This window comes from Takifugu flavidus, unplaced genomic scaffold (assembly GCF_003711565.1).
Source record: "Takifugu flavidus isolate HTHZ2018 unplaced genomic scaffold, ASM371156v2 ctg904, whole genome shotgun sequence".
NCBI classification, from domain to species: Eukaryota; Metazoa; Chordata; class Actinopteri; order Tetraodontiformes; family Tetraodontidae; genus Takifugu; species Takifugu flavidus.
The window spans coordinates 1-10,177 of NW_026622514.1; the positions used below are offsets into that span (position 1 = coordinate 1).

General features: G+C 44.0%; 2 protein-coding genes across 2 annotated transcripts; both read right to left on the minus strand.

Annotated features, from left to right (window-relative positions):
- Positions 1 to 923: 923 nt before the first annotated feature.
- LOC130521353 (eukaryotic translation initiation factor 4 gamma 3-like) lies at positions 924 to 3,975 on the minus strand. Its single transcript, XM_057024935.1, has 9 exons — positions 3,821 to 3,975; positions 3,606 to 3,735; positions 3,177 to 3,386; positions 2,942 to 3,046; positions 2,540 to 2,864; positions 2,275 to 2,453; positions 2,095 to 2,179; positions 1,786 to 1,896; positions 924 to 1,654 (listed from the first exon to the last, which is right to left on the minus strand). The coding sequence occupies exons 2-9, from the start codon at positions 3,708 to 3,710 to the stop codon at positions 1,506 to 1,508; spliced, it is 1,269 nt and encodes a 422-aa protein (XP_056880915.1). The 5' UTR covers positions 3,711 to 3,735; positions 3,821 to 3,975; the 3' UTR covers positions 924 to 1,505.
- Positions 3,785 to 9,314, minus strand: LOC130521352 (uncharacterized). Its single transcript, XM_057024933.1, has 11 exons — positions 8,701 to 9,314; positions 8,394 to 8,552; positions 7,139 to 7,440; positions 6,925 to 7,053; positions 6,490 to 6,699; positions 6,249 to 6,353; positions 5,847 to 6,171; positions 5,582 to 5,760; positions 5,386 to 5,486; positions 5,072 to 5,210; positions 3,785 to 4,123 (listed from the first exon to the last, which is right to left on the minus strand). Exons 3-11 carry the CDS (start codon positions 7,271 to 7,273, stop codon positions 3,785 to 3,787), a joined length of 1,662 nt encoding a protein of 553 aa, XP_056880913.1. The 5' UTR covers positions 7,274 to 7,440; positions 8,394 to 8,552; positions 8,701 to 9,314.
- Positions 9,315 to 10,177: the final 863 nt, after the last annotated feature.

Here is a 10,177-nt window from a genome sequence, read left to right on the forward strand (position 1 = left end):
CCGAATAATAACTTTAAATTGAGTGCGCTACGTAGTTCACTAAATCCATGTCCCCCATGTAGTGAGTAGTGAATAGGGAACGAGTGTGTGGTTTTGGAAACAGCCATTGTCTTTTGCACCTACAACATACATCACCCCTTCACTCACTTCATCCAGGCCCTTGCTCACACCACTGATTTTCACCCTCACCTGCCATATTCCTTTGTTGGGTGTTTTATTTTTGGTTTAAGAAATAAAGGGTTAAACTGGTCAGCGTGTCTTCCTCTTTTGTTGTGGACCTCACCAGTGGGCCATAAAAGCGGCAAAAACTACGGCTTGGATAGCTACATTTTCACGATTAGTGTATGTTTAATTAAAATGGAAGGAGTTTTATCCGTTTTTATTTAATTTTCTAGTATTTTATGAATTAATGCTAGTTTTTACTGATTTATTTTAATCTTTTTTTCAAAGGGTAAAGATGTGTATGTACAGTATATACGTCTAAACATGTGTCAGGGTGTTAAAACAATTTAAAATCACCCATTTCTGCCCAACACTGACTCAGGTGGCTGTAAATTTATTATATTTATTTTAGTCATCTGGGAAAAACTCATGTTACATTTTCACTATCTGACTTCATTGAGACCTCCTCAAATAGCTTCCTGACGTTACTCAACTGTAAATATACAGTTAAGGGAGAAGTCAAGCGCAAAGAGGGCTGTGCAGCCATAGGTCATTGTACAAAATATCCCATTTTACTTCATTTGTCCCCAGATGCTTTTAAGATGAAACTTCAAATTCTATAACTTGTTATAATCTCATTTAAAACCAGCAAAAAATTACCAAGTTTATGTCTTGTTAGCATTAGGTAGTTAACAAGCTAATTTCCGCGTTAGTAGATTAAATAGCATTTTTTAAGCGCGGCATGTCGATCATGTACAATGTTGAATGTAACAGGTTTTTATTTTTACACACACACACACGGGCGCGTGCGCGCACACACACTTGTAATTGTATGGATTACTATACACAAACACTATTTTTACATGTTTTGAGTTTACATTTCTAATATTATTTATGATCAATGCCACATTGTGGACACAAGTGAAGAAATTGAACCCCCCACTTCCATCCCATTACATCAAGCTTGAGTGTGTTTTAGTATCACTAAAAGAACAAATATAAGAAATACGCTCAATATATCAGAATCTATTTTACTTTATATAGCACTTTATTTTATCATTAAGCATTATAAACAATTAATACTTGTTAGAGATTGTGCTCTCTAGGTACTTGTAGTGTAAATGTTTATAACTGTCTTGAACATTCAACCTCAATAAACCAAAACTCCTTTAGAGAGTAAACCATGATGATCACATCAGGATAAATGGTGCCAGTTGGGACTATATTACCCAACTTCACTAAAACATAAATGATATTCAAGGACTTGTATCAGACAGATGATATTACTGACAATGAAATAATGTAGATTTAAAAAAAAAAAAAAAATTCTTTGCTCCCCAAGTTCAGTTTATCCCTCTGTTAGCCTCTTGGAGCCACTTGAAGAAGTTGGTCACGGATGTCACATTAACTGAGGATGACCTCCATTTGAAGAAGGTCTCATCCTGGATGACTTCTTCATCCCACAGCACATCAAAAAACATCCGCAGCAGACCTACACGGACACACACCAGCAAAAATCACAGGAATAAGTCAATAGAAAAACACCACTGGCTTCTGAATTTGTAGTTCAAAGTTAAAATGAACAAAGCCGTGACCGTTGAGGTGGATAGATGGGACACTCACCATCAGGTTGGTCTATGTGGACCACCAGTTGCTGGTGGTCATCCTTGATGAACCTCTTGAGGAGGCTCGCTCTGTCGAGCAGCTCATAGGTGTTCAGCGTATAAACCCCACCTGACAACACAAACACTCTCTTCACACCACTGTAAAGAAACTGAACACATCTAATCATGGACCATAAAGTGTCCCAGACTGGTTTTTTGCTCACATAATGTAAAACAGACGTCTATGTGGAGTAAAACTAATGAATCATGTTTTTGGACAGAAACAGGCTGAGTTTTCTGCCTCTATATGACATTATAGAACACTTACAGTCAACAATGACTGACTGGCACACTGCTCTCATCAAGGCCCTCACAAAACCATCTGATGACCTCTGCCTGTTGTTGAGGGTGTTCTGGGAGGGGGAGAGGAACCTTTGTTAGTTTCATGCCTACAGTAACAATCTCTCCAGACAAATCCAGTTTAAAGGTCATTCTCATCGGGAGTTACCTGGATCCACTCTTCTAATTGATCATTTACAGAGTTGTTCTGGAGGAGTCTTTTCAGTGCTTGATACACTTCTTCCTCATTGCAATCCACCATTCCACCATTCACTGGTGCCTCCTCCTTTGCGAACAACTCTGATAAGGGCTTTGAGGATCCACCTTTTGGGGTGGTCTTGTGTTCAACTGCAAAGAGCAACAAGTAGTGAAAACCCCCATCCAGATGTCTGCTTTAAAAATGCACCCAATCTTTTGGTTTTTCAGTTATTTACCTGTAATTTTGTTGACTTTAATCTGTGTTCCTCTGTTTATCTTTTGTTCATCCAGGTACACAACAGGTTCTCTCTCTTTCGGTCGCCAGGTGTTTCTCATGCTCCTGTATTCATATTTTTCTGGTGACCGAAAAGTTGAGCTGCTGCCCCTATGGTACCGCTGCTTCCTGTCTCCTTCACAGTTGCGTCTGGAGTCCTGGTTGAACTTCCCAGGAATCGCCTTCTTCAACTGGAGCTGCTCCCTCTCTTCAGCCTGCTTCACCTCTTGGTGAAGCTGCTGGATGGTTTTGGGTCCTTCGTCTTTCCTTCGGGGCACCCAGTTGTTCTGAAGGCCACACATGAGATGTGATGAGAATTCAACTTGCAGACTATATTCATGATTTAACCATCAAAGAGTCTCACCTTTCTTAGGGCCACAACATCCTGCAACATGAATTTGATTCTTGAGGACATCTTCTGCTCCTTCAGTAGGTTGCATATGTTGCTACAGTAGCTATCAAGTTTTGGCTAAAAGGAAGAAAATAATAGGAAGAAAATAAGAGTCCCACTCATTCAGTTTATGCGTAGACAGTGTGTGTGTGTGTGTGTTTGTATGTATATGTGTTTGTGTGTGTGTGTTGCGCACAGCTCTCCTTACCCTCTCAGTCCCAGTGTCCAGGTCCTTCCCCACTGTGGACAGGAGCTTGCACACACACTCCAGAGAGTCCTCGCACTCGTCCTGGAGGAGTTTACCTATGCAGGTGTGTATGATGGGCTCCCAGATCATCTTCAGCTTAAAAAGCTCTCCGATAAACCTCACGGTCCCCAGCAAACGCACACGGGTCTTGTGTCTGGTCTGCTCCAGGTCCTTTGGGGGCAGATTTGCATGTATTCAATTTAGGTGAAACACTGTAAAGCTTACATTTGAGTTCAAAATCTAACTATTCTACCGTTCTTGCCAGTGGAGCAAGCACACTTTTGTAGGAAAAACAAAAAGTTCTCACGAAAGGTGCATTGATAAAGCTGAGCTTCAGTCCAATAATTGCACTGGCATATTTGGTTCTGCTGTAGGCGTGCCGCTACTCACCTCTTGAACAGACACATCCTTTTCCTTTTGTGTCAGGAGTCCACAGTTCTGGAACTCCATCTGACATCTTGTGAGCAGACGTTTATGGAGAGAGGACGAAGTCATTGCTGCTCTGGGACGAGACCATCAGCTGAAGTGGGAAAGGTTTGGCATATTAGTAACAATAATCTGGTCCAAATTCAACCAATCGTACGGACAAAGAATGCAGAGTTTACCCCCTTCAGATGGTGACACATCTTAGCATAGGTTGCGCTGTAGCTCTGCTCAGACAAAGCTTTGTTAACGATGAGCTCAACGACCGCGTTCAGCGTCTCCTCAGTATCGATGTTGAGCTCATCCACCTGCTTCATGAGGCTCTCAAACATCTCAGGGGTGAGCTTGTTTAAAATGCCCCGAAAAGTTCTGATGACCTTCTCAGTTGCCCCTGCTGTCCGTCCATTTCCCTCGCCACCACGCTGGGGGCTTCTGATGGAGGGAACCTGTCCTGCCTGGTAAATGTTAGTGGTCATAGTTGGAGTCTGGAACCACAAGAAAAAACAAACATTTGCTATAATTTACAATGACAAGTAAATTATACTGTCAGATACAAATACACCATCTTCTTTGAAATGTTAAATGGTTTCGAGTTCATTTTTATTTTACAAAGCCTGAGGGAAAAATTCACCCTAACGTTTCCATAATGGCCTGTTTTTTTGTTTGGGGCTTTGAATTAATTGAAGAATATGGAGGTGGCGGTAGCTATTGGGGACTGGGCTGAGGAGCCGATGGTTCTTAGTTCAGGCCCCAGTGCAGACAAAGCAAGGAAGGTAGTAGGGGAAGGTGTCAGAAGCACCGCCTAGTCAGAGCACTGCCAAGGTACCCTTGAGCAAGGTACCAAACCCACAATAGCTCACATAGGGCCCTGTGATTAACTCAACCAGGGGTATACCCTGCCTTCGCATATATGGGTGCCCTCCCCATGACCCCGAAAAGGATAAAGCGGTCATGAAGATATGAGAATATGAATACTTTTGGTAAAAACGCTAAAGAAAAGAAAAAAGTTCATAGTTTCAAGATGACTCAAAGTGCAGCCTTGTAAAAGCTCAGTGGAAGTGATCTTAAAACTATCAGAAAGGGAGAGTTCACTCACTTGTAGTAGAAAGTTAGTATTCAGACTGGAGTTTTGCTGGTTGTTCCTTGAATGTTACGATTAGCATTAACTCTTAATATTTTAGCAGGTGCTTTTTATAGGATTAAGTTTAACTAACCTTCAGTTGGATTTAACTATGTAGACTTTAGGTCTTTTATGTGAGATCTTTTGCCTTTAATTCAATTAAAAAAAACCTGTCTTTCATGTTGAGACTTTGATCCTTTGACCTTTGATGCGCTCTGTGACTCCACCTCTCCAAGCAGATCCCCCCCCCTATCTGGCTTTGTGCTAAATCGGCCGCTCAACAGTCTTCCTGGTGCCATGCAGCATAAACCACCTGCTGTTTATCATAGTCATGCAGGTTCTGCCACAGGGAGATGATAGTGTCGGTCTGCTGCGGGTTTAAAAAAAGGACTGTCTGCTCCTGAAGCTCCACCAGGTACTCGCCAAGGCTGTCCACGTGCTGGTACCCAGGCCTGTTTTTGTCATCAACAACCTATGCAAATAAACTGAACACATCTAATCATGGACCATAAAGTGTCCCAGACTGGTTTTTTGCTCACATAATGTAAAACAGACGTCTATGTGGAGTAAAACTAATGAATCATGTTTTTGGACAGAAACAGGCTGAGTTTTCTGCCTCTATATGACATTATAGAACACTTACAGTCAACAATGACTGACTGGCACACTGCTCTCATCAAGGCCCTCACAAAACCATCTGATGACCTCTGCCTGTTGTTGAGGGTGTTCTGGGAGGGGGAGAGGAACCTTTGTTAGTTTCATGCCTACAGTAACAATCTCTCCAGACAAATCCAGTTTAAAGGTCATTCTCATCGGGAGTTACCTGGATCCACTCTTCTAATTGATCATTTACAGAGTTGTTCTGGAGGAGTCTTTTCAGTGCTTGATACACTTCTTCCTCATTGCAATCCACCATTCCACCATTCACTGGTGCCTCCTCCTTTGCGAACAACTCTGATAAGGGCTTTGAGGATCCACCTTTTGGGGTGGTCTTGTGTTCAACTGCAAAGAGCAACAAGTAGTGAAAACCCCCATCCAGATGTCTGCTTTAAAAATGCACCCAATCTTTTGGTTTTTCAGTTATTTACCTGTAATTTTGTTGACTTTAATCTGTGTTCCTCTGTTTATCTTTTGTTCATCCAGGTACACAACAGGTTCTCTCTCTTTCGGTCGCCAGGTGTTTCTCATGCTCCTGTATTCATATTTTTCTGGTGACCGAAAAGTTGAGCTGCTGCCCCTATGGTACCGCTGCTTCCTGTCTCCTTCACAGTTGCGTCTGGAGTCCTGGTTGAACTTCCCAGGAATCGCCTTCTTCAACTGGAGCTGCTCCCTCTCTTCAGCCTGCTTCACCTCTTGGTGAAGCTGCTGGATGGTTTTGGGTCCTTCGTCTTTCCTTCGGGGCACCCAGTTGTTCTGAAGGCCACACATGAGATGTGATGAGAATTCAACTTGCAGACTATATTCATGATTTAACCATCAAAGAGTCTCACCTTTCTTAGGGCCACAACATCCTGCAACATGAATTTGATTCTTGAGGACATCTTCTGCTCCTTCAGTAGGTTGCATATGTTGCTACAGTAGCTATCAAGTTTTGGCTAAAAGGAAGAAAATAATAGGAAGAAAATAAGAGTCCCACTCATTCAGTTTATGCGTAGACAGTGTGTGTGTGTGTGTGTTTGTATGTATATGTGTTTGTGTGTGTGTGTGTGTGTTGCGCACAGCTCTCCTTACCCTCTCAGTCCCAGTGTCCAGGTCCTTCCCCACTGTGGACAGGAGCTTGCACACACACTCCAGAGAGTCCTCGCACTCGTCCTGGAGGAGTTTACCTATGCAGGTGTGTATGATGGGCTCCCAGATCATCTTCAGCTTAAAAAGCTCTCCGATAAACCTCACGGTCCCCAGCAAACGCACACGGGTCTTGTGTCTGGTCTGCTCCAGGTCCTTTGGGGGCAGATTTGCATGTATTCAATTTAGGTGAAACACTGTAAAGGTTACATTTAAGTTTGAGTTCAAAATCTAACTATTCTACCGTTCTTGCCAGTGGAGCAAGCACACTTTTGTAGGAAAAACAAAAAGTTCTCACGAAAGGTGCATTGATAAAGCTGAGCTTCAGTCCAATAATTGCACTGGCATATTTGGTTCTGCTGTAGGCGTGCCGCTACTCACCTCTTGAACAGACACATCCTTTTCCTTTTGTGTCAGGAGTCCACAGTTCTGGAACTCCATCTGACATCTTGTGAGCAGACGTTTATGGAAGAGGACGAAGTCATTGCTGCTCTGGGACGAGACCATCAGCTGATGTGGGAAAGGTTTGGCATATTAGTAACAATAATCTGGTCCAAATTCAACCAATCGTACGGACAAAGAATGCAGAGTTTACCCCCTTCAGATGGTGACACATCTTAGCATAGGTTGCGCTGTAGCTCTGCTCAGACAAAGCTTTGTTAACGATGAGCTCAACGACCGCGTTCAGCGTCTCCTCAGTATCGATGTTGAGCTCATCCACCTGCTTCATGAGGCTCTCAACATCTCAGGGGTGAGCTTGTTTAAAATGCCCCGAAAAGTTCTGATGACCTTCTCAGTTGCCCCTGCTGTCCGTCCATTTCCCTCGCCACCACGCTGGGGGCTTCTGATGGAGGGAACCTGTCCTGCCTGGTAAATGTTAGTGGTCATAGTTGGAGTCTGGAACCACAAGAAAAAACAAACATTTGCTATAATTTACAATGACAAGTACATTTATACTGTCAGATATAAATACACCATCTTCTTTGAAGTGTTAAATGGTTTCGAGTTCATTTTTACTTTACAAAGCCTGAGGGAAAAATTTCACCTTAAAGTTTCAATAATGTCCTGTTTTTTTGTTTGGGGCTTTGAATTAATTGAAGAATATGGAGGTGGCGGTAGCTATTGGGGACTGGGCTGAGGAGCGGAGGGTTCTTAGTTCAGGCCCCAGTGCAGACAAAGCAAGGAAGGTAGTAGGGGAAGGTGTCAGAAGCACCGCCTAGTCAGAGCACTGCCAAGGTACCCTTGAGCAAGGTACCAAACCCACAATAGCTCACATAGGGCCCTGTGATGAACTCAACCAGGGGTATACCCTGCCTTCGCATATATGGGTGCCCTCCCCATGACCCCGAAAAGGATAAAGCGGTCATGAAGATATGAGAATATGAATACTTTTGGTAAAAACGCTAAAGAAAAGAAAAAAGTTCATAGTTTCAAGATGACTCAAAGTGCAGCCTTGTAAAAGCTCAGTGGAAGTGATCTTAAAACTATCAGAAAGGGAGAGTTCACTCACTTGTAGTAGAAAGTTAGTATTCAGACTGGAGTTTTGCTGGTTGTTCCTTGAATGTTACGATTAGCATTAACTCTTAATATTTTAGCAGGTGCTTTTTATAGGATTAAGTTTAACTAACCTTCAGTTGGATTTAACTATGTAGACTTTAGGTCTTTTATGTGAGATCTTTTGCCTTTAATTCAATTAAAAAAACCCTGTCTTTCATGTTGAGACTTTGATCCTTTGACCTTTGATGCGCTCTGTGACTCCACCTCTCCAAGCAGATCCCCCCCCCCCTATCTGGCTTTGTGCTAAATCGGCCGCTCAACAGTCTTCCCCGGTGCCATGCAGCATAAACCACCTGCTGTTTATCATAGTCATGCAGGTTCTGCCACAGGGAGATGATAGTGTCGGTCTGCTGCGGGTTTAAAAAGAGGACTGTCTGCTCCTGAAGCTCTACCAGGTACTTGCCAAGGCTGTCCACGTGCTGGTACCCAGGCCTGTTTTTGTCATCAACAACCTATGCAAATAATTAAACAATTTAGATAAGAATATTAAGCCTTCACTGACACAGAAATTGACAATATGTTACGTGACTGTAAACGTAATGTTTTTAAAAATTGTACAGAGCTATACTTGTACATTCTAAATAGCTTTCTGTCACCTACCACATCTTCATCTGCAGCTACAGATGTAGTAGCTGGAGTGCTAGTATGCAGCGCAGATGGGTTGGCAGCCATTGATGACCTGGGTGTTGTGGTGCTTGGAGCTACCGGTGTGGAAGGCTTGGGAGCTGTGATGGTGATGGTGGGTGTCCAGGGTGCCGGGGATGAGACAACTGATGTGGTCACAGTGGCAGTAGGAGCTAGAGAGGGCTCAAGGACTACTGTCGGATCTTCTGGGAGGTCAGAGAGGTCATCTTTCACCACATCATGCTCTTCGATTAGCTGAGCCGTCTCCTCTGAATCCGGGTGCATATCTTGCAGTGCCTGGCCAGTCTGCCTGAAGAGACTGATTGTGTCAAAATCATCCTGCATCCCAATGAGCTCTCCTGAAATAACAATGCCCAATGCCCTGAAATAACAATAACCTGCTTCCCATCAAGGTATGCAGCAGCTCCTCCACCAGCTGGACGGTGGTCTCCTCCCCACCTGTCCTTCTCTGGCAATGCAGAGTCAGCTCCTCCCTCGACGGATGCTTGTGGATGTTGCCAGTAGGGAGAGACAAGCCCTGCGCCCTGAACTGCTGCTCTTTAGCTTCACACAACCGAGCTAAATCAGCAGCATCCCACTCAAATATGCACGCCGATAGACGTGACATAAAAAGCAGATACAGCCGATGAGCATTGGTTGTGCAGCCCACAGCGAGTCGGGGCATAAAGTGCCAGATATCCAGTTTGATGGCAAGGTCTGGCCATCCACTGAATCTGGCCCTCAGCTTTGTCTCTCCCAACTCGACGCAGCATCCACAATCAACATAGGAGCGCAGGAGGATCCACACCAGCCTCCTGGAATCTTTTCATTAGACCTGCAGCCATCAGGTCCAGTCCACGCACTCCGTGCCGTACCGTAACACTCGGTTCAGCCACTCCTCTGTATGGTTCTCCCTCAGCTGCTTCAGGACACGAGTCGGACTGTTGCCCAGTCCTCTCTCCCGCAGAAGCCGGATCACCCTTATATCACAAGCGTACCTTGGATATAGATAGAAAACATATCAGTAAGAATATTGTACAAACTTGTGTGTAAGACATGGCGAGAAAGAAAATACTCACTTTCGTGTAAGGATGACCCAAAATTCTGACCGATGTGCCAGGTCCAGCTGTGTGAGCACAGTCTGGCTCCATGACACATGGGAGGATCTACATTTATTGCAGATTAAAGTTTCTGCTACCATGTTGTAGGTCCGATCTACATCCAGAACCTGCCGTGCCCTCTTATGCAGCCCAGTTAGTTGGTGCAGCCCACAGCCCTGGTTGGGACAGACCACCTTCACATTCCACAACTTGTATGGCATTCAGACAAGAAGTGGATGGGCAAAAAAGCGGTCTGGACCTGGAGCCTGATTATACACCTCACTGTGCTGAGGTGGGAAGTACTAGAGCTTCAGGTGGTCCTGAAGATCCAGTACAGTTCGGAAAAGCTGCTT

What these genes read in the sequence shown, in the direction of transcription:
- LOC130521353 (XM_057024935.1), bottom strand. Translation starts at nt 3,710, where the DNA reads ATGACTTCGTCCTCTCTCCATAAACGTCTGCTCACAAGATGTCAGATG. An exon ending in TGGACACTGGGACTGAGAGG is followed by an intron (nt 3,047 to 3,176) that starts GTAAGGAGAGCT and finishes TCTTCCTTTTAG; the next exon opens with CCAAAACTTGATAGCTACTG. An exon ending in ATGTTGTGGCCCTAAGAAAG is followed by an intron (nt 2,865 to 2,941) that starts GTGAGACTCTTT and finishes TGTGGCCTTCAG; the next exon opens with AACAACTGGGTGCCCCGAAG.
- LOC130521352 (XM_057024933.1), bottom strand. Translation starts at nt 7,273, where the DNA reads ATGAAGCAGGTGGATGAGCTCAACATCGATACTGAGGAGACGCTGAAC. An exon ending in TGTGTCACCATCTGAAGGGG is followed by an intron (nt 7,054 to 7,138) that starts GTAAACTCTGCA and finishes TTCCCACATCAG; the next exon opens with CTGATGGTCTCGTCCCAGAG. An exon ending in ATGTTGTGGCCCTAAGAAAG is followed by an intron (nt 6,172 to 6,248) that starts GTGAGACTCTTT and finishes TGTGGCCTTCAG; the next exon opens with AACAACTGGGTGCCCCGAAG.